This window comes from Prionailurus bengalensis, chromosome E2, assembly GCF_016509475.1.
Source record: "Prionailurus bengalensis isolate Pbe53 chromosome E2, Fcat_Pben_1.1_paternal_pri, whole genome shotgun sequence".
NCBI classification, from domain to species: Eukaryota; Metazoa; Chordata; class Mammalia; order Carnivora; family Felidae; genus Prionailurus; species Prionailurus bengalensis.
The window spans coordinates 55988945-56012898 of record NC_057352.1 but is presented as its reverse complement, the minus strand read 5'-3'; the positions used below and the strand labels follow the sequence as shown (position 1 = coordinate 56012898).

The following is a 23954-nucleotide window of genomic DNA, read 5'->3' as shown; positions in this document are numbered from 1 at the left end:
GACCAAACTCTTGATTAGTTTTGGAGGGACGCAATTCGACCCGTAACATGATTACCTCTGCTGTTTCCGCTGGGTAAATTACGACCACTCCTGTCTTGTTCTCACTTCAGGACCTTGCCAGTTGTGGTCTCCTCTTGGAACACTCCATCTCCAACTCTTCACGGAACAGGTTTTCCTCAACTTTTAATCCTTATAGCACTATCATCTGACGAGAGCCATCCTGGGCCCCTTGACCTACAGTAACCCTCAAAGTCATGCCATCACATCGTCGTTTTCTTCCTTCCGCGGCACACCCCCTCAGGGCGGCTCTAGGGAAGGGAGGTCGCGTGTCTTCGTCCACGGCTGTAGCCCAGAGTCGCGCACTTCGTCACGGATGAGTTTCTGTAACCACTTACCACGGTAGGATGGCTTTGCCGACCCCGCTGAGAAAACCTGCGGGGGGGGGGGGGGGGGAGGGGGAGGGGGGGCATCTTTTCCCCCAGTTTCCGGAATCTCGGCTCTAACACTTCCGGGCTGTGTGAACTCTGGTTAAGTCCCTGAACGTCTCCGGGCCTCACGTTCCCTACCGACGCGACGACGACATTTTCTTCGTGAGGATTAGGTGAAGTCGCGCAGGTTAAGTACCCAGCGCGGAGGACCCGGCGTCGCGCGGGCTGCCCGCCGAAATGGTACTGTCAGGCCGGGTGTGTTCCAGCGCGCGGCACCTGCGAACGGTGTGGGGCTCGCCCCGGGCGGGCCACGCAGCGCCGAGGCCACCGTCTCTCCAATCCTTTAAGACAGGTGGCCGCCCTGTCCCCGCGCCTTCGCTTTCACGCCCGGCGCTTCCACAGAAGGCCCGTTCGGGTTCGAAGACGCGCACACCCGCGCGGTTTCCCACGCGTTGCCGAAGCCGGATGTGGGGGGCGGGGTCTGCACACGCCTGCCTGCCTCCCTCCCTCCCTCCGACTCTGGGCCAGCTGAGCGGCCTCCCCGTGCCTCAGTTTACCCAGCCGCCGCACGGGGTGACCGTGAACGTGGGAGGAAGTGGTATACGTGATAGACTCGGTCCAGCCGGGACGGTGGGGCAAGCGTCTCAAAGGTCTCGCCGGCCCGACTGAGTCGGCGACGCGCGGCAGGACGGAGTCCGTGAGGAGCGGCGATATTCGGCCACCGGCCGCCGCAGGCCGCTCCGAAGGGCCCGGCTGAAGCCGCGGCGGCCGGCGCTCGGGCCTCCTCCAGGCCCTCAGACGTCTCCTTCCCCGTGTCAAGTCCCTCTCACCCCGGCACCGCTAGCCGTGTCCTTACCCCGAGCTCCTCCGTGAGGCGAGCGCTCCCTGAGGCGACGCGCGGAGATTCCGGGGACGCGCCGGAGCGCGAGAAACGGGGCGGAACCACGGGGCGGGACGACGCGAGCTGCGTAAGACGGCGCCGCGACGCAGGCAGCAGTGCGCGTGCGCGGCGGGGGCTGGTGGTGGCCCGCGGCCCGGAGCAGGAGCCAACATGGCGGCGGAGCGCAAGACGAAGTTGTCCAAGAACCTGCTGCGCATGAAGGTGTGGGGACGCCGGGGAGGCGGGCCGGGCGACAGGGGTACCTGGGATTGGCGACCCGGCCGGGGCCGAGGCGGCGGGCGCGCGGGGCCACTGCGGAGGCCACGGAGGGCCTCCAGTTCGGACGTTCATTCATTCACTTAGCGCTGGCTCTGCCTTAGGCACCGGGAGCTAGGTTATAAATCCGGCGGCTTCCCTCATAAAGCGCGCGGACAGATAGGACAGACACGTAAGCAAGCAGGGTGGCTCAGCACTAAGTGAGGCGATGCTCAGAGCCCCGGGAGCCCTGGGAACTTCACTTGCGCTTGGGCAGGAACGGGCCCTTAGGTAGAGACTGAAGGGTCGGTGGGAGGGTGGGGCATGACAGCGCAAACCGAGGGGAAAGCGACTTCAGAAGTCTGAGACGCAAAGACCACAACATCTGTTGAGCTTTCCAAGAACCAAAAATAACTCGATGTGCTTGGAAGACAAGTAGCAAAATGTGGGCCTGGAAAAGTAGCCAGTGGCCACAACATGTGAAGAATTTTAGGCCAGATTAAGGATTTTTTCCCTTTATCTTGTGAACATGATGAGGAAGCTTTTGAGCAGGGGGAGCGGCATCTTAGCTGTGCTTCTTACTTTTCAAAGTTACCTTAACTGCCCTGTAGAGACTACATTGGTGAAAGAAAGACCTGACAAGGGACAAAATTGCAGTCGGAAGGACCAAACAAGAAGCTCTGATGATCTGGTTGCAATGGCAGCGGGAATGGAGAGAATTATAACAGTTGAGGTGAATGTCAGCTTTAAGCGAAATTGATTTTAGATTCGAAACTGAATCAGTTTAACAATCAAATGATTTTAGGGGCGCCTGAGTGGCTCAGTCGGTTGAGCGTCTGACTTCAGCTCAGGTCATGATCTCGTCGTCTGTGAGTTTGAGCCCGGCGTGGGGCTCTGTGCTGACAGCTCAGAGCCTGGAGTTCAGTTCAGATTCTGTGTCTCCCTCTCTCTCTGCGCCTCCCCCGTTCATGCGCGGTGTCTCTCCCTTTCTCTGTCAAAAATAAATCAACATAAAAAAAATTAAAAAAAAACAACATGATTTCAAAGTGGAAGAGAGAAAAAAAAAAAAAAAAGACAAGTGTAGATAAAATGAATACAGGAACTAAAACGGGAAACAACCAGGCCTTCAAACTTGAATAATAACAAGGATTTATACTTTCTGCTCTGTGTTCAGACAACTGTTCTAAGTGCATGTATCAACCCATGAAATCCACATAATAATTCTGTGAAGTAGGTTTAGTTATTATTCCTCTATTATAGCTGAAGCACTGAAAAAGAGAAGTAAGTAACTTGCCTAAGGTTACACAGCTAATAAGTAGTATAGACAGGACCAAACCCAGGCAGTCTGGCTCCACATCCCCTGCTCATAACTACTATTCCATACTGCTTGTCTCTGAACCCTACTGCGCAGTGTTAGATATCATGCTTAAAGAGTAATTTCCAGAAAAAAGGAAGCAAGGCATAAATAATGTTTCGAAAGATTGAAGAGTAAATGTTGCATGTGCCAGATTCGAATGGGGTTGAGCTAGGGTATGAGTAGGGATGGATAGGATGAGTGAGGGTGGAGGGTAAGTCATATCACTTATAATTTCTGAAGTTCTTTTTTCATACATATTAGCAAATTTTGAATTTTTACCCAACAGAGTCTTCTTTGACTTCTCGTTTATAATCAGAGCAGTGGAGTGGATTGGCAAAGCAGGTACATCAAATGAAGATACGCTGAGTAAGACTTTGACGAAAGATCTGACTCAAGAGTTGGGAAGGAAGAAGTTACCTTAAAAAAGTATCAACCCCTACGCTAGTGGTTGGGAAACACTCAACAGGACACTGGAAGCAAAGAAGAGGGGGGAGAAGGTTACACATATTTTCTAGTTGAGTTATCAGCTTCAGTCATTGATGAAAAAGAGCTTTTTGGCAGGACAGCAGGAGATACTATGCACAGAGTGGAGTATAATGCACATCCATTCCTACGAGAATTAATGGAGCAGCTGCATTAGGTTGCTGTATCCAATGTAGCTGTTCAGCCAGAGCAAAGTATAGAGCAAGAATAAAAGAGTTGAGGATTTAATACTAATACAGTTGTTTGCAGGTGTACTTGAAATCCTCTGACTTGGTCAGCTGTTAGGAGCTGGAAATGATGGGCAAAGTAGAAAGTAAAGGATATAGTTGGCTGTTCTCAGTGTCATTTTAGCTCTGTTGGACTCTTAAGACAGGAGTTGCTGAACTACTTCTGTAAAGGGACGGATGAAAAATACTTTAGGCTTATGGGCCACTCACTATTGTAACTACCCACCTCTGCCATTGTAACTCAGAACCAAATGAGCATATCTTTGTTCCAATAAAACTTTATTTACACCACCAGACATCCAGCCTAAGGACTATCGTTTGTGGTACCAGCTGTAGGTCCTCTGTTGTGCGTAAAGCCAAATCACTAAGCTTTATAGAGTGTTCTTAGATGCTGTGAAGTCAGGAGAATTGGATTGCTACCTAAATCGAGTTGCTTGATTTTATATTCACAGGGTGTTCTAGCCTTGCCATGTGCACAGAGCACACATATATAGATAGCTATTTTGTATGCCATAAATACTACTTGACTAAAAATAGGAGATAAAAAAGCAGTTGGGCAGGATTGGTGAGTTGTATTACCAAGAATATAAGATGAAATGAGGCATCTGGGTTTAAAGAGAACCACCCAGGAAAGAGAGTCTGAAGAAATAAAGCAAGTCCAGACTTACATTCAGAGAACCTTTATTGAACTCTTCCTGAGTACCAAGGGCAGCCAGAGTCCTAGTTATATAAGATGAATAAGAGACATGGTCTGCTATTCAGAATCTCAGTCTTTTGGGAGACACAGAAGAAGCAAAATGAACAATAAGCTAGTGTTTATAAGGCTTTTAGACATAGGGAAAGGTACTCTTTTATGGGAACAAGTCGGTGAAGAGCTTGGCCAAACGCAGTCAGGGAAGACTCAAAGGACATCTGCTCTGGGCCTTTACAAGTTGATATTTTGCTGAGTAGAAAATGGAAACATGATGTTGAGTAGCAGAGACAGAGGACTGGGAAGTACAGAATATGCATTCCAGAAACTGCCAGTTCTTTCAGTGGAAGAGAGAGGCTTCCACTGAAAAACTGAGGCTATAGACACAGGTAAAAAGGAAGACTACAAAACACTTTAGAGTGCAATCATTTCTTTTACATTTATTTAAAATTATGAAAGGGGCACCTGGCTGGCTCAGTCAGTTGAGCGTCCAACTTCAGCTCAGGTCATGATCTCACAGTTTGTGGGTTCAAGCCCCGCATCAGGCTCTGTGCTGACAGCTCAGAGCCTAGAGCCTGTTTCAGATTCTGTGTCTCCCTTTCTCTCTGCTCCTCCCCTGCTTGCACTCTGTGTGTCTCTCTCTCAAAAATTTACGTTAAAAAAAATTTTTAAATAAAGAAGTAAATAAAATAATGATGGATTCACAGGAAGTTGCAAAAAATCTACAGGGAAAGCCTTTGTACTCTCCCTGTCTTATATCGCTAGAGTACGGTACAAAGCCAGGCAATTGACAGTGGTACAATCCACAGAGTGTATTTCATTTTACTGTTTTACGTGTGTGTGTGTGTGTGTGTGTGTGTGTGTGTGTGTGTGTGTGAGACAGAGAGAGAGAGAGACAGAGAGAGAGAGATTTCCATACAGTTTATCACGAGCAGATTTATGTAATTACTTCCACATTCAAGATACAAAACTGTTGCATTACCATGAGATTCCCTGAAGCTGTCCCTTTGTAGCCAACCCAGTCTCTTCTTTCCCTGAGCTCTGGCAACCATGAGTCTGTTCTCCATTTCTCTACTTTTGTTACTTCAAAAATGTTACGTAAACGGAATCATACAAGATGTAACCTTTTGGGATTCGCTTTTTTCACTCAGTATTATTCGCTTGAGATCCATCTAAGTTGTTGAGTATATCAATAGTTCCTTTTTTATTACTGAGTAGTATTGCATGCATTGGAAGTACCTTAGGACTTAACCATTCACCTGTTGAAGAATATTTTGGTTGTTTTCAGTTCTTAGCTGTTAACAAGTAGAGCTGCCGTGAATATACCTGTATAAGGTTTTGAGTGAACATAAGTTTTCATTTCTCTGAGATAAAATGCCCAAGAGGGCAATTGCTGGGTCTTATGGTAAATGCATGTTTAGTTTGGTACAAAACTGTCAAGCTGTTTTCCACAGAGGCTGTACCATTTCACATTCTCACCAGCAATAGTATGAGTGATTCAGTCTCACTATGTCCTCAGCAGAACTGGATGTTATCACTGTATTTTATTTGTAAATGTTTTTCAAGTTTCGTCATTTCATTTAGCATTCATTGGCAAAGCCCTTATACCTAAAAATGCTTATGTTTGGGGGAAGGTTGGAATGAAGGGAAAAGTAATATAGAGCTTGGACAAGAGCTAATTATTGTTTTGCTGTGGTCAACCTCTTAGTGTGTTCACTGGTTCCCCTGAGGAAATGTAGCTGTTGTGGGAAGATACCAGCAGCTGAACTGTGGGTTTCTCTACTGCCCCATTTTGAATTGTACTTTTGCACGTTTTAGAATAAAGAGCAGCCGTAGAGGTGAGCAGCCTTTCAGAGGATAGAGATATGTGAAGAGCAGGCTTATAGATACAGCTTGGCTTTGGTCTGTGTTTACAGAGCCCCTACTATGCATCATTCATCATGCTAAAAGTGAGGAAGGAGACAATCTAGACAAAGTCCCTGCCCTCAAGGTCTCCAGAAGAGGCAGATGCTCAAGGAATTAAAATGTGGTGAGACTATTTGAGGGTGTCATATGAAGCATCTGGGAGAGAAATCCCGATTTTGCTTACAGGTATCAGAGATAATTTCACAGGGATGGAGTAGTTTTTCCTATACCAGAAGGGCCAGGAGTTGGCCAGGTGGAGGAGCATGAGAAAGGCCATTCCACACTAAGATCAGCAGGTATGAAGACCAGTGGGCTCCACGAGTCGGTGAGAGATTCAGAAAGTACTGAGTCTCTCACCTTCTTTTGGCCCCTCTCACGTTCTGTCTCCACCTGCGTGTCATGATCTGTGTCTTTTGTCTTAGCCTTTCCCCACTGGCCACTATGTAAAACTAAAATATTTATGGGCTACTGATCGAATACAGTTTTTTATTGCTTGTTTTATTAAATTAGACGGACTAAAGTGTGGTAAAGATCTTTCTGAAGTCTTCTGTAGGAAGTCCACATATTTTTTTGTGTGCTCTAGTCAGCTCCCTACTAGTCTGGTGTGATGCCGTCTAGGGCAGAGCTAAGCTACTTTGGTCACACCACCTCCACCCTCACCCCTGAGATGGGATTCTTGAAGAAACGAGGGAAAGCATGTGGAAGAATAAAGTTATCTGTGTTTTCCTCCACTCTAACTTGGGAAAACCAGTTGCTGACACTGATTTTGTTTTGTTTTGACAGTTCATGCAAAGGGGACTGGACTCAGAGACCAAGAGACAACTAGAAGAGGAAGAAAAGAAAATCATTAGTGAAGAGCACTGGTACTTGGATTTGCCAGAGCTTAAAGAAAAGGAGTAGGTTTATTAGAAATTATATCAGTGATGCTTTGGGCATTCAGAGGGAAATCCCTGCAAATATGACATCTTCATTCCAGCGACACAAAGCCTGTAAAATAATACCTGTTCGGTTTCTTGAGTTAGCTTTGCAAATAGTTTTCTAAAATTATTAAATCTATATAAGTTCTACTTGGATTTATACATTTTTACTGGCCCTCATTTATAACATTATTCTTTTTCTATATTGAATAGATGAATCTAACCCACTTGTCTCTGGTAATAACCGGGGGGCCTTTATAAGACTCTGGCCCTGTGCTCCCTGTCATATTAAGTTTGAAGATTAAGTTTGAAGGTGTGTACTTTAGGGCTTTCCAGTTCTGTGTGAGTAATAGAGTTCTTCATCAGGCTGAGCTTCTTAAAAGCAATTCAAGAGTTTTAGGTTTGTTTCCTTTATTTTTTTTAATTTTTACTGCTGTTAATACCAATCATCTTAGCTAACATTTATTGAGTCTCTAGCATGTATCAGGAATTGAGCTAAGCACTTTATATCTCTTAATTATTTAATCCTCAGAGCCGACTTAGGAGCTGGATACTCTGATTCCATCCCTTTTATAGCTGAGGCATCTGAAGCTTAAGAGAGAATAGTTTGCCCAGAGTCCACCACCTGGTCATGGCTAATGCTGGGATAACATGCTAGATTGTTCCTCCTGGTTGGTGCTTGATAAATAATTTTCAATGAAGGAGCAATAGATTCATATCATCCATTGATTTTATCTAAATTCTTCTTAAAACTCTCATTTCTTCTAGTTGCTTTTTTTTTTTAACCTTAGTAAGCTCTATGGGACAGTAGTTTTATTTAAACTTTGTCCGATGATTGAAGATGTTGCTGATTCAGCCAATTTAAGTTTTTATTTTCTTTACCTAATAATTTTTTTCAATTTTAACATGTTAAAATTCCCTTGTTCATTTGGCTGACCTTCTCTGGATCTTTTCTGGAAGGCTAGGTGTCCTTCTTTAAAGACAGAAAGCATGTCCCCCCCAGGAGATATGGAAGGAAGGTACTTTGTTTTTCTGCTTGCTTCTCTGTTTGCTTCTTTCCACTGCTTCTCACAGGAAGCAATATGGCAGTGAAGGCGGGGAAGATAATGCCAGGGGCTGTGCAGATTTGCGGGCAGGGTGGCATAGGAAGGGACCATTACTGGTAAGAAGCTGTAATTTAATTTTATACCTTGACTAAACTTACACAGAGTATTCCAGATATTTTGTTACTTACTTTTATTGAAAGGCAGGATGGTTTCTATCCTGTTTTCAGTATTCTTCCCCCCCCCATCCCCCCAGCATATTATTCCCAGAAAAATGACCTTTAGGTTCCTTTCCTAGGAGGTAAATGTCTCCATCCTTTCAAGCTACTGTAACAAAATACCATAGACTGGGTAGCTTATAAATAATAGAAATGTTATTTCTCACAGTTCTGGATGCTGGAAATCCATAATCAAGATGTCATATTTTGGCGATGGCCATTTCCTTGGTTCATAGCTAGTGCCTTCTCACCATGTCCTCACCTGGTGAAAGGGGCTAGGGGTTTCTGTGGAGTCTCCTTTGTAAGGTGCTAATCCCATTTATGAGGGCCCCACCCTCATGACTCTGGCCACTTCTGAAAGGCCTCACCTCCTAATATCATCTTGGGAGTTAAGATTTCAACATACGTATTTTGCAGGGGATACAAAGAGTCAGACCCTAATGGTAAATAATAAGCTTCTGCCATCATTCAGCACCTGTTTTGTGTATAGATGCGTGTATTGGGTCAAGTTGTTGTCAGGAAAAGATGATACTGTCAAATTGGGTAATTTGAGGAGAGTATAACAGGTCTGGGCAGGACACAGGGAAGCCACCAGGGACAGTGCATTCATCATAGCTTGTGTGATGGGAATAATTTCCACTCCAGGCCCAGAGGATCAAGGGGAGGGAGTGGTTACTGAATCAGAAGACAGGCCATGTGGCGAGTGCATCTTACAAGAGCTGCTACCCTCAGCTGCTGAGGTAGTCCCACAGGAAGGAAGCCTGGTTCCAGACTGCAAAGGACCACTTCCATTTATAACATTCATATCAGCCTCCCAAGATATGGAGTAGGGGAAGATAATGAGAAATAAATGTGGAGAGGAAAATGGATGAATGTCCTCAGGATGTGTATTTTTATCCCAAGTAGGGAGCCAGTGGAATGGATTGGTTAATTAAGCGCATGGACTCTGCAAAGGGGCAGACCTGTGTTTGATGCCCAGCTCTGCCACTTACTTACTTGTGACCTCGGGCAAGTTACTTAACTCGTCTTATGTCCTTTGTATATTGGGTGTGATAATAGTATCATACCTTATGAGAAGTAAATAGATAATATATGTGATGCACTCACCACAGCAGGTCAGTCCTATCAAGCACAGTAAACTCTGGTGGCACATGTATTTCCTTATACTTGATTGTTATGGAATCCACCCATTCCTTCTTGCTCTTTTGTGTTTGCGAATCCTTCCGTGGTGGTATCATCTGAATTATTCCAGAGGGTCCCTGCTATCTCTGGAATTGGGGATTTTGCTCTAGAAGTCTAGAGGATGCCATTTGTAATGTCAGCCATATTGCTACAATTCAGTGATGACATTTAGGGCTATTCAGTCCACACCTCCCCTTAAGGGATACCCCTGGCCAATGCCTAAGCTGTGTAGCGGATTGAGGACCTGGTTGCTTTGCTTCAACTTAGAACAACCATAGGACCTTCCGAAGTCCAGAGCTGTTCGTAAGGGCTGAGGCCTTAGTGTAACCACATTGCTGGTCACCTTCTCCTGCTGTCCTTATTTCCATAGAGGGGCATCTCCCAAACAGCACCGGCCAGTAATACCTCTGCACACAACTCTGTCTCAGAGTCTGTTTCCAGGGAACCTGATAGAAGATGCTTGGTATAAATTCCTAGAAGAATTTACCAGATCAGAGATTTCACTGTATTTTTGCCATATTGATTTTCTCCAAAGGATGTGCCCCAGTGCAGAGAATAGCCAGTTTAATTGCTTTTTTGCCACAGGATGTTGCTTTAAAAGTATGTATTTGGCTACCATGCTTCTTGTGCTTGCATATTGTGGCCTAATGAATGTTAGGAACTGTGAGAGCTGAGATCATACTGTAAACTAACAGGTTAGCTTGCCACAGTTTCACGGATGCTGGTGGAAGGTACAAGACTCTTGGGTCAGACGCAAGGACTTCATTGCTCACAGCACAACACACAGTGTGGGTATCTGTTTTGTGTCATTTCCTGCTTGCTCCCCAGATCCCGTGGGGGATGATGTGGTGAGGCCCACCTGTTTGTGGTACCCACAGTAGTTTTGCATCACAGCTGAGAAGTCCTGAACTTAGGACTCCTGTTATCTTTGATACTGGAATACAAGCCGACTTACCCTTGGCCCCAAGAGAGACATTATTATACTGGACATTAAGCAAGTCTGCACTTTGCTCTGAAGGAAGACAGTAGCTCTGCCTTTCAAAGCAGCTCACTATACACACATCCCTGAAAAGATGTTCCAGAGCAAAAGGGCAATTAACGCCTCATTCACAGGAGAGACCCATAGAGAATTGTTTCCCTACCGGGTGTTTTTCCCCTGCTTTGCTATGCATGTTATTTGTGGATTTAGGGCAAGTCTGGGTTTTTTTGAGTACTTACTCATCTATAAAAATAGATGAAATCAGTAATATCCTGGATGTGTTTTGACTCTAAAATTATAGGGGCGCCTGGGTGGCTCAGTCGGTTAAGCGGCCGACTTCGGCTCAGGTCATGATCTCGCAGTCCGTGAGTTTGAGCCCCGCATCAGGCTCTGTGCTGACCGCTCAGAGCCCGGAGCCTGTTTCAGATTCTGTGTCTCCCTCTCTCTGACCCTCCCCCATTCATGCTCTGTCTCTCTCTCTCTCAAAAATAAATAAATGTTAAAAAAAATAATAATAAAATTATGGGTCCTCATTAATGAAAATTAGGATATTAAAATACAGAATGCTTATAGTTAAGTTTTAGAATATTTAATTTTTTGCTAACTCTATTAATTTTCCTAATTATTGAAACTATGCTTGTAGATAACATCTGTGTCCCTTTTTATATTAAAGCTGTTGTGTTAATGGAAACCCCTGGGAAAGGCCCTCTCAGGGAGCAGTGGTCCTGCTGTGAATCCATTCCTGGCCCCTGCTTCTTTCTTTTGTCTGAAGTGAGAGTAGTTATGATGCTTTCCTGAGGGGGGTAATTGATTTGGGAGATGGATGAGGTTTTATCTGCTGCACTGCCCAAGGACCAAGATTAGGCAATTGAGAAGGAATCTCACATTTGTGGAAAAGGCTGAACAAAAATTCAGGAGAATGTGTGCCTGAATTTAGGCTGTCTCAGGGAATGGGAGGTGCTGAAGGAGGTGAGGTGCTGGCTGGACTAGAGAGCCAGGTAGAGAGGAACCCAAAGAACAGAGGTTCTCCAAGTTTTGGGCTCAAGGACCATTGACATTTTGTAAAATTATTTGGAACCCCTGAAGAGATTCCATTTGTGTAGTTTATTTCATGTCGATATTTACTGTGTAAGAAATTAAAATGAAAATTTTCAAATGCTCACTCTACAGGTAGCCTCATTAACATGTTAGCACAAATAACATATTTTTCATGAGAACATAACTGTTTTCCAAGATAAAAAAAAATTAGTGAGAAGAATGGCACTGTTTTTACATTTTTGCAAATCTTTCAGTGTCTGGCATAATAGAAGATGTGTGGATTCTCTGGGTGATTTCTCTTAACCCTCGCATTCAACCTATTGTAGTCTGTTGGTTTGGTTGAGGGATATAAAGAAAATCCACCCTCACACAGATGATGTAATTGAAAAGAGAGGAGTATTATAATAGCTTTTCCAGGTAATTCTTCGACACTACTCCAAAACCCAATAAATAGTTTCTTTACAGTTAACTGCAGCATGGAGTCTCAAAGCATCAATAAATTTTTCATAATCATTAGTCTACCTTACATTTTGAATAGACCTTTTATCCATGCATGATTTCATAACATCATGCATTTCTCATTTGGAAACTGCTAGTTCGGTGAGTTGTATAGATTTTCTAAATGTTAACTCATTTCATTGTATGATTTCAAAAAACATTCATTAATATTACCATCGGTTTCATCAGAAAAATCTTTTAAGTATTGAGAAGCTATCAAACCCAAGATGCCATACACAAGCTATTCAAAATTCTAATTTTTGCTTGAAAGCTTGAATTTTGTTACTGGCAGCAAGTATTGTCAGTTGTTCCTTTGAAGTGACGTATATATATATACACATATATGTTATGTATTATATATGTGTATATATAATATATATATTTACTATTTTGTATGCAGAATATTGTTGAAGACTGAGATTAATGAAAATAGATTTTTTACTGTTTTATCAAGAACATTCTTGTTGGCTTCTTTCCCTTTTTAAAGACTTTGAAAACCAACAGTGAATAATGCAATGACTACTAGTGTAGTATGGTATCACGACTTTAATTCATGCTAAGGTGAACTTTTACTCATAATTGCTTTTGCACCCTCTGTGTAAGGGTCAACACAGTGAAGAAAACAACATCTTACTGTCACTGTGAAAATAATACTGACTTCCTACCAGCATTCCCTTCTGTCACTCCTTCTCCCTCACGGAGGCCTCCTCCCTGTTTCTCAGACAGGTCCCTTAACACTGCCTTCTCAGGACCTTTATCTAGCTGCTCTTCCCCAGCTGTCTTCACATTTTCTTCTTCATTGCCTTCCATACTTGGCATAGAGTCCTATTTTCATTTTGTAGCCAAACGACAAAACTACAACTAACGTGAGTTCGCTCCTTGCTGAGTTACAGATAAGGACTACACGAGATGGAGTTGTCCACAAAGCAAACTTTATTTGCAGCAAATAAGGAGATCACAGGGAATGACTTCCAAAGCCATGACTCTCCCAAGTAGGGGCAAGTGGGTTTCTTTTACTTAGGATTAGGATGAATATTCAGAAAGGGGAACTTTGTCATTGCATGTAAAGGCAGACATGAGGCAGTGCAGGCGTACTTAGAAAACATGCCTGTACATACATCCTATGTTATGTGAATGAAGCTTGTGCTCCCCCGAGGGTGGAGACTAACACTGTAGGGAGGCCAAGGGAACTGTCGGGAGAGGGGAAAGGACTAATGGGCATGCTCCCACAGCTAGTATAAACTGGATGGGTGGTCTTGGGCTCCTGATACTGGGCCTTTCTTACTTTTGAAACAGCACAGGGAGTTTTACAAGTGGTTTATTGTCTCTGGTTAGGCTATTTCCTGGCCTGGTAGAGTGTGTGTTTTTGGTTTCTCTTTGTTCCTTTAAAATCTTTACTGAGAATTTCGCATTTCTTTGTAATTCTGACACCTCCTAGGAAGTTCTGCTAGAAGTGTGCTTGAGCATGTAGGGCATTGATCACCCAAAATAGCTGGGGACCTAGAATGACTTCTCTGATATCACGAAAGCTGTGATTTTGTCTTTCTTTTTCTGGGGACCCCCAACTCTTTCTGCTTAAAATTTGTCTTCGGTAAAGGTGGAATTGTTGGGTTGTAAGGTTGGCATATATATTTAACTTTATGAGAAACTCTCAGACCGTGTTCCACAGTGATTGCACCATTTTACACTTTCACTAAAGAAGTGTAAGAGTTCTGATTTTTCCAGTCCTTCCAACATTTGAGGTTATCTTTTTCTTTTTACCTATTCTGTCATTCTAGTCGTGTCTCATTATGCTTTTTAATTTGCATTTTCCTGGTGACTGATGTTAAAGAACTCTTATGTGCTTATTGGCCATTTCTGTATCTCCCTTTGTGAAGTCCCTATTCAGTTCTTTTGCCCATTTTTAAAAATGAAATAGTTACATTTTTTTCTACTATCTTCTGTTACATATTTATCCATCCCTCTATACATCTGTCAATCCATTTTATTTTTAGTGTATTTCAGAGTAAGTTGCAGACATTTTCTCTCTGAACACTTCAGCATGCATATCATTATGTAGGGTTTTGTTCCGTTTTGTTTTTTAGGTAAAACTTACATACTTCTGTAGAGATAGGAGTTCTTTATATTTTGAATACAGATCCTTTAACAGATGTATATATTGGGAATATTTGCTCCCAGTGTGTGGGCTTGCCTATTTATTAATGTTGTCTTTGATGAACAGTAGCTTTTGTTTTGTTTCATTCATTTTTTTGCCTTTTATAGTTAGTTCTTTCTGGGTCCTGTCTAGTGAATCTTTGCCTGTACCAAATTTGCAAATATAGTTTCTATGTTTGCTTGTAGAATGTTTGTAATTTTCGCTTTTACATTTTTATGTGTGATCTGTCTTTGATTTTTATGTGTGTGTGATTTTGTGTGGTGTGAGGTAGAAATCAAGGTCTGTTTTTGTTTTGTTTTGTTTTTCTATAGAAAATCAATGGTCCCAGTACCATTTATTTAAAGAAAATATTTTTCTTTACTCATTGTTTTGATGCTGTGGTCAAAAGCAATATGCTGTATTAGTATGGGTCTTTTTCTGGACTCAATTCTTTTGCGCCATAAGTTTTTCTATCCTATCGGCTTGATTACTATGGATTGCAGTCTTGAATCTTGCAGTCTCGAAGTCTTAAAATCAGATAGCGCAAGTTTTCTTTTATTATTTTCAAGATTGTTTTGGCTAGTCTACATCCTTTGTATTCTCATATAAATATTAGAATCAGCTTACTAATTTCTTTCCGTGATTCCCTTCCTCCTCCAAAAAATAGGATTTTGATTGGCATTGCATTGATTCTGTAAATCAATCTGAGGAAAATTGGTATCTTAACAAAATTGTGTTCTTCAGTCCATACACATGATATACCCATTTATTTAGCTATTATTTAATACCCGTCAGTAATTGCTAGTAGTTTGGAGTGGAGAGGTTTTGTGTATATATCCTTAAATATATCCCTATGTATTTCATATTTTTAATTCCTATTGCAAATAGCCTTTTCCCCAAAATTGTTTGTTGTATTTACGTACTTAGAAATGTTGTATATAGACCTTGTATTCTGTACTGCGCTAAATTGATTCACCAACTCTAGTGGTTTTGTGTAGATTTCTTGAGATTATCTCCATATGCAGTTGTCATCTACAGAGAAGAAAATTAAAACTTTTATTTCCTTTTCTTCCTTTGTTGTTGGCTAGCATCTCCAGTACAATGGTAAGAATGGACATCCTTGCATTGTTTCTGATCTTAGGGAGAAAGTATTAACTATTTTACTGTTAAGTATATAAAATGCTGTATGTTTTCCTAAATGTCCTTTACCAGCATGAGAGATTTTCCTTTCTCTTCCTAGTTTCCTGAAGACTTTTGTAAATGATGTTGTATTTTGTTGAATGATTTTTAATGAGTTGATCATATGGTTTTTCTTCTTTCCTCTGTTAACATGGGAATTATCTTGAGATTTCAGTTTCACAACAACCTTATGTTTCTGAAACAAATCACCCCTTGGTATTCATAAGTTTTGTATATATAGTTCTTTCGATTTGCTAATATTTTAATAATGATTTCTGCATTCATATTCATAAAGGATATTCCACTGTAGGTTTCTTACAATGCCTGTAGTTTGGGCCATAACATGAGTTTGGAAGTGTCCCTTCCTTCTCTTCTCATTTCTTAGTTTGAGTGAAATTGGTATTGTTTCTTCCTTAAATTTTTGATAAAATTCACCAGTGAAGCCATCTGGATCTGGAGTTTTCTCTCATAATAATGAATTTAGTTTCTTTAATAGAGGACAATTCTGATTTTTCACATCAGATACTGTATTTTCTGTTGTAAAATTTCTATTTGATAAGTTTTCATAATTTCCATATTTTAATTCACGTTCCTTATTTGTGTCTTCATTACATTTCTGTGTTCCTTTAAATCCTTGAACATACTTAATATAACTGTTTTAAAGTCCTTTTTGTACTAATTCCATCATCTCTTTTTTTCTATTTATTTGTTTTTCTCCTGTTTATGGGTCACATTTTCCTACTTCCTTACATGTTTAGCAACTTTTTACTGTGGCCTCACATTATGTATTACATTGTTGAGTACCTGGAATTTGTACTTCCTTAATAAAGTGTTGAATTTGTTCCATCAGGCAATTGATTTACATTCCAATCAGCTTGGTCCCTGTTTTTGTTAGAGTAGGTTTTATGGCCTTGACTGTCTTGCTAGATGAGTCCTACTCCTGAAGGGTGACCTTTCTTTTCGATGTCAAAGGATATTCAGCTTGGTCCCCCCACTCTAGATAGACACAACTGAAACATTTCCCTCCTTTGTGCAAATCTTGTATTTGTTCAACGTACAATTTTAGGGTAAATTTTCTTTCTCAGGGATGGTAAGCTAGAAAATGGTCCGCCAAATAAAATTCACGTCCTCGTCCCTGGAACCTATGTTAGCTTATATGGCAAAGTTGACTTTACTGGTGTGATTAAGTTAAAGATCTCTAGATGGGGAGATTATCCTGGTTTTCCTGGGTGGGCCCTAAATGCAATCACATGTATCTTTATAAAAGGGAGACAGAAGAGAAGGCAGAGGTTACAGTGATCACAAGCCAAAGACTGCTGGCTGTCAAAAGAAAGCTGGAGAAGCAAGGAATGAATTCTCTGCAGCCTCTGGAGGGAGCATGGATGGCTCTGCCAACACCTTGATTTTGGTCCAGTGACACTGATTGCAGACTTCCAGAATTGAGAGCATAAGTTTCTTGTTTCTTTAGCCCATCCATTTTGTGGTAATTTCTTATAGCAGTCCTAGGAAACTAATGTACCAGGTAATTCTTCTCCTGGAAATTGTTTTTTTCCCCTGACACTGTTGGACTTGATCTGCATGTGTACAGTCTAGTATTTGGCCAAACATTCAAGGGAAACAAATATGCAAAATTTTGCATAAAGGATCCCAGAATTCCTTTATATATCTCCCCATCTCTGGTCTCTTGACCCATATACTTCATCCCCAAACTTCAATTTCCCTTTTCCTTTCAGTAAGACCGGGCTTAGTTTGGGCTCCCACTCCCACTCCACAGTCTAGATGTTGCCTTCAGTCCGAAGGTGGGCATTCATTGCCTTTAGTCAGAAAACTTACTTCATCTGGTTTTTTTCTCTCAAGCATCACAGCGCTGTGCTTTGACTTGTTCGTTTCCTACTTAGTCCTATTTTATCGTTGGCTAAAGTCGGAGGACTAGTTTGATACCAGCTGCTCTCTTAAGGACAGGAGTGAAATAACCTTCATCTTTTTCCACTGTATAATATACATCTTTATCATCTGGCACCACTCTCGAATGTGACCTCCTTGAGAGCAGAGACCTACTCATGGCCGTCCCCCCAGCTTCTAGAACACTGCCTGGCACACAGTTTGGCCTAATAGGTGTTGGCTAAGTGAGTGAATCTTGACAAGAAGGGCCTGCTTTCTGCCAAAGAAGCCAAAATGGCCAGGTGTTTACTTTCCCAGTGTTCTCTATGGTTTCAGGCTGTAGTCAGATATGCTTACCTGGGACTGGGGTAATAAACTGGTGACTCAGAGGAAGCCCTTTTGGAGTCTGAAACACATCTGCATCCTCCTTCCAGGGCAACACAAGTTGCCGCCTGGTGCCCTCTGCTGTCCAGAGATTAGCCCCCTGACATGCAGCAGCATTTTTACCAGGATAGGTTTTACCATGTTTCAGTTGGGGGTTGACGACTTAGCTACCTTTATTTCTGCCTATTTTCCATTCCTGCTCATCCAGCTATCCCAGAGATTCTGTGAGATACCTGGTATCCTTTCAATAAATTCCTTCTCTGCTCAAGTCAGTCATTGTTGTTTGTAGCTAAGAGCTCCAGCTAATACGCTCTCTTAAAGCTGGCGGGGACTCTGATTTCAGGGTATTTAATCAGAACTTAGTAAGAAGTTGGTGGGGTTGGGGATGTAAACATCAAAGAAACTGCTTCAGATTTGGAAAATTCAGGTGTTTTTTTTTTTTTTTTTAATGTTTATTTATTTTTGAGACAGAGATACAGAGCATGAACAGGGGAGGGTCAGAGAGAGAGGGAGACACAGAATCTGAAACAGGCTCTGGGCTCCGAGCTGTCAGCACAGAGCCCGACACGGGACTTGAACTCATGGACCGCGAGATCATGACCTGGGCTGAAGTCGGACGCTCAACTGACTGAGCCACCCAGGCGCCCCCGGAAAATTCAGGTTTATCATAAATAGTCTAGGTCTCTATGTTGTGTAGGCATTTATGCCAATTAAATGTGTTTAGGCAAGGCTGTGCCTGCAGCCTCCAGCTCTTGTCTTCTAATGGCTTTGCTGGCCAAGGTCATCAGTTTTTATTTCTACCCCTACTTTAGAAGTCTTACCTTACTGGGGTGCCTGGGTGGCTCAGTCGGTTAAGCGTCCAACTTCGGCTTAGGTCATTATCTCGCGGTTTGTGGGTTCGAGCCCCGCGTCGGGCTCTGTGCTGACAGCTCAGAGCCTGGAGCCTGCTTTGGATTCTGTGTCTCCCTCTCTCTCTGCCCCTCCCCTGTTCACGCTATGTCTCTCTCTGTCTCTCAATAATAAATATATAAATGTTAAAAAAATTTAAAAAAAAATAGAAGTCTTACCTTACTTTTACTTGATTCTGCTAAGAACCGGAAGATCGATTTTTCACTTGAAATCCTGACTTTTATTTGCTGTGCTTTGTTATAAGAAGACATGCCACTAACACAGGCTTATTTTCCTGCTTAGGTGTTTCATAATAGAAGAGCAGAGCTTCTTGTTATGTGAAGACCTTCTCTATGGAAGAATGTCATTCAGAGGATTTAATCCTGAGGTTGAGGTATTAAATATAATTGCTTCCCATTTTAAAATTTTCCAATTGAATTCTTTCTGCTAATAATTGGGTTTAGGTTTTTTCCCACCGGGTAGCATTTCTTCTCATTATATAGAAAATAACAAGTCTTGAAATACCGCTGTAGCTATTTAAAGAAATTGCAGTGTTGCTGCCTCACGTTGTGGTGGAGTTGAGTAGATAATTTAATACAGCAGCACGCGCTCCCTGACAGCGCTTCCATGAGTGTTAGAATCTCAACTCCGGGCTTTTACAAGAACGTCCAGGTTTTATTCATGCGATGCTATTATGAAAAATTGTTTTCTTGCATCTAGAAACATATCTTTTCTAATGGAAAACGTTACTTAAGAATCGAGTAATTTGACTTTTTAATGGACAGGTTTTAATCTGAGCTTGTAAATAGAGTTTTAAATGAATCCTTTGGAAAGTTTGTTTGAAAAGTAAATATTCACCTTATGAGCTGTTGATTTGAATTTCCATGCCTCAGTTTTGTAGAGAAGCACAGACATTCATTTAACAAATATTTATTAGCATTCTGGCACATGTACCAGAAGCCATTGTATCAGGTACTTGGCCAACCAAATGGAGGTTTATGATGTAAATTTTTAGTTTGATGACTATCACGTGAAGCCAGGGATTCTCAGCCCTGCCACCACTGACATCTGGAGCCAGATGATTCTTTGTAGCTATCTGTGTATTTTGAGATGTTTAGCAGCATCCCTGGCCTCTCCCCACTAGATATCAGTAGTGTGCACGTGCACACATGTGGCCCACTTGTGACAACCAAAAATGTATCCAGACATTGCAAAGGTCCCTTGGTGAACAAAACTACCCCTGGTTGAAAACCACTCTATAAGGATGCCTGAAGAGAACCAGAGTTCACCACGCTAATCGCCACATTAGCTAAATCTTTATTCAGAAATTGTAGGTTTTCTTTTTTTTCCGTTTTTTAAGGATGCATGATAATTAAGATGTTATATTTACCTTACACAAAATCAACACTAAAAGTGTTTGTTTTTAATATGTAATTTCCTTGCCTTGGCCTGCTTAAAGATTTAGAGGAAGAGAAAGAGGGCAGTGGGGTAAAGGGGGAGGCGGGGAAGCAAAGATTTTGAGTGTTCGATGCCCAGGGACTGGGGCTGGGGGTAGGCAAGCCCTCCACAGTATGTCTCGTACAGTGAGAAAAGAAGTTGGCCTGGCCCTTGGGTTCTGATGTGGGAGCCTGTTAGAAAATGGCTTTCAGGACTGGTACTCTGAAACACAGAATACATTCTCTCTGGGAAAATGTTTTGAACTGTTTGGCTTACAGATCTGCGCTGTTATGAAACATGAGAAAATTTAGGTATACAGCTGGTTATGAAAAGGTACCAACTTGAGAGCACTTACTTCATTATAAGCAGGATGTACTTAGAACACATTTTTAATGTTGCATGTGTCTTTACTGGCACCTAGCATGGAGTTCATTTATTCAGTAAATATCTATTCTGTACCTGTGGTTCATCAGCCCTCTTGAGGCATTGGAGTGCAGCAGAGAACCAAAGTCTGTGCCCTCACAGAGCTTCTGTTCCCAGAATTATTTTCTTTTCAGTCCTATAAATGTTGGAAAAGCACCTGAATCTGGTTTCTCTTCTGCTGTCCCTTCCTTGTCCTGCCTTTGTTGTAAAGAAGGTATTGTACATTAAAAAAAAAAAAGTTTCTCAGGGGGTAACTATCAAGAAAAGGTTAATGTGAGAAAAAGAGTGGAGGAGAGATCCATGGCACGTGGGCATCATGTAGAATGTATTATCCACCCTCTTGTTCCAGAGTGAAGCTGGTCCTTCCGGGGATATCAGAGCCAGCCTCCCAGTTCTTCCATCCAGTAATGTGCTGCCCGCCCCCCCACCCCTCCAAAAATTGCATTTAAGGGCACCTGGATGGCTCAGTCGGTTAAGTATCTGGCTCTTAGTTTCAGCTCAGGGCTGAAACTCTCATGGTTCATGAGTTTGAAGCCTGCATCCATCCCTGTGCTGACAGCATGGGGCCTTCTTGGAATGCTCGCTGTCTCACTCTCTCTCTCTCTCTCTCTCTCTCTCTCAAAATAAATTAATAAGCTTAAAAAAATTTTTTTAAAGATTGCATTTAGTATTACTCTTGAGTGTAGTATTCTTCCATTCATTCCCATTTGGAGGAAATTTGAAAGTTTGCCTTTTTCTTTCCCCTGCTCACTAGAACATGTTGGCAGTGTGCCTGCTTTAGATATAAGGAACTAATAAGATTTACGATCAAGGGGCACCTGGGTGGCTCAGTCAGTTAAGCATCCGACTCTTGATTTCAGCTCAGGGCACGATCCCAGGGTCCTGGGATTGAGCCCCACATCAGGCTTCGTCCAGACCGAGCATGGAGCCTGCTTAAGATTCTCTCTGTCTCTTTCTACCCTACTCTACCACTCATGTGCACACTCTCTTTCAAAAAAAAAAAAAAAAGATTTATGATCTAAAATACAATTTAAACTTATTAGCAGAAAGTCTAACTAGTGGCGTTTTTTGTCTTACTATTTTCTTCATTCAGAGCCGACTTCTGTTAGCACATTGTGGAGTAAAGTATTACAGAGAATTCCCTATAAATTTTGGTGACTCCTGTAGATTCTGTGACTTCTGTTTCTCTACCTTCAAATATAATTGATACCAGTTTCTTTAATAAGCCTGTTCCAGCCCTGATAGTGCTGTTGCATTTTTCAGAAATTAATGCTTCAGATGAACTCCAAGAACAAAACAGAGGAAGTTGAAGGTGAAACAGTGGAGCTCGATGTATCAGATGAAGAAATGGCTAGAAGGTAACAGTCACCTTGGAACCACATTATAATCTGGGCCCGGCATTCTTTGTCTCTCACGTGGGTTCTCTTCTTCCCCACCGTCTTCCTTGGAGTGCCCCAGCCGGAAGAGGACTTTCTCCTTTCTCTAAATTGGGCTCAGGCAGGTTCATGCCTGTCACACACACTGGTAGTTGAGGGCTCATGACCAGTACTGCTTCTAATACATATTTTAAAATATACATCTCAGTTTATTCAGGATAGTGCAGAAACAAAACACAGTGAAGAATTTAATCATCCATAGAAAAGTTTATAAATTTTAAATCCGTTTATTTTGATCACAGCTTTGATTTTTTTTATAATCATTGAATATTTGTTATAATTCAGTGAATATTTAGTTTGATATTCTTGACAAGACTTGATTCCTATCTTATTTGTTTTTGGATTTAATTAAACTTGTGCTGCATACCGTCTTAACAGATATGAGACCTTGGTGGGGACAATTGGAAAAAAGTTTGCCAAAAAAAGAGACCGGGTCAACTATGAAGAAGATGAAAATGGACACGTAAAACCAACAGTTAAAGTAAAGAAGATGTTCTTAAAGCCCCAGGATTGAAGTGGATGCTTTAAGACAGAGCTCAGGGGTGCCTCATGAGGGTTAGTGTATTGTGGAACTCATTCTGATGGCTTCTCTGTAGTTATTCAAACTGTGATGTTTACATGTAAAGAGGTGGATAATGTTGGAAACATTCCATTTTTGAAACAGATACGTGGTGGATGTTATACATCCTTTGTTTCATGGTGTTCATCAAGAATGGATTCTTAGCCTTCGAGTTTCAAATGTACATAGGGATGTGGCTGCTTCCTAAAGACTTTTTGACTTAAGATTTTTTTTTAATGGAGCTCTCGTCACTGACCTTAATTGGCACATATAAATTAAACCAGTGTTTAAGTTGCCCTTATGTTTCTGTTTTACTTTAAATTATGAATCATGCCAAGCCAATGTATACATACATTCTGGAATCAAACATAATGAGGGTTTATTATATATAGATTCATCAAGAGCAAACATGCCTCTCCAGCCTACTGTACTTGCATGCTACCGAGTCATTGTTGGTTTGTGGAATTATTGGTTTTTGTTTAAAGCTTTTACTTAATAAAAAAAAATTATTCTCTAATAAATTAAGTTTTCATATACTTTTTCTTGTCTCTTATGCTTTCAATTAATTATTTTAGTCTAATTCAGTATTGGAACTTTAATCCAAATACTAACTTGAAAAAAACAGCCATTAACTTAGACTATGGTAATGTGTTAGGTTGAACTGTAAGAAATTGGCTTGTATGGGTCAAAAGCAATCACCAACTTTTTATTTTAATTATTATGAAAATCATTAACCCGTAAATATACCCTGGTAAGCTCTGTTTGGACAAAGAAGTCATTGGCACTGAGAGGACACCACTTTCCAAACCAACAGCTGGCTTGTGTATCCTAGAGGTTTTTTTCCAACATATTGACATATTTTGCTTCTTTTCCGTGGGGCCCTGAGTTTTCACTGGCCCCAAGAAAGAAAATACACAAGGTTTTAGGATGTTAATTGTAAAATTAGGAGAATCTAGGGCGATTCTCTTGTACAAAGTCACAGTGTTTTCCTTAAGGCATATTTATTTAATCTGAATGGTATCTCGGAGCTGTTATCTCTGGTGTCTATTGCATCAGCATTGTATGGATGGGAGAAAACTCTGCCTGCCCATGAGTGGCAGGGGTAACCCTGTGCTGTTGCAAAACTGTAACAGGATCAAACAAGACCATTCAGGTAATAAAATAGGATTATCTGACAAATATTGGCAGACTATGACTTCCAGTGGCTTCTCTCCCACTCATAGCAGGCTCTCACACCCACATCCCCCTCTTTGACCTCTGCCCTGATCATTATACCAGATGGTCACTTCATCACATGTAACATCCATGTCACATGGATTCTGTCCTCAAACCTGACACCTCTCTGCTGCTACCTCAGAGTCTTCATTTAAACCTCATGGGGATGGCCACAAGTCAGAAATGAAGAATAACATAGGAACAAGTCTGCAGTTCAGCCCACAGACCTGTAATTCATGGCATCCAGATTCTGAATGCAATGATTACAGAAAACCTGAACTACAGCAAGAGTGTGAAGCACACATGCATGCTTGAGC

General features: G+C 41.8%; 1 protein-coding gene and 1 long non-coding RNA gene across 2 annotated transcripts; both read left to right on the top strand.

Moving 5' to 3' along the window:
• The first annotated feature begins 1395 nt into the window (after positions 1-1395).
• On the top strand, positions 1396-22958 carry MPHOSPH6 (M-phase phosphoprotein 6). The gene is made up of 5 exons (XM_043599760.1): positions 1396-1530; positions 7010-7122; positions 18871-18961; positions 21691-21785; positions 22242-22958. The coding sequence occupies exons 1-5, from the start codon at positions 1480-1482 to the stop codon at positions 22375-22377; spliced, it is 486 nt and encodes a 161-aa protein (XP_043455695.1). The 5' UTR covers positions 1396-1479; the 3' UTR covers positions 22378-22958.
• On the top strand, positions 2207-3926 carry LOC122494524. The gene is made up of 2 exons (XR_006300192.1): positions 2207-2296; positions 3207-3926. It is a non-coding gene; the product is annotated as an uncharacterized LOC122494524 (long non-coding RNA).
• Positions 22959-23954: the final 996 nt, after the last annotated feature.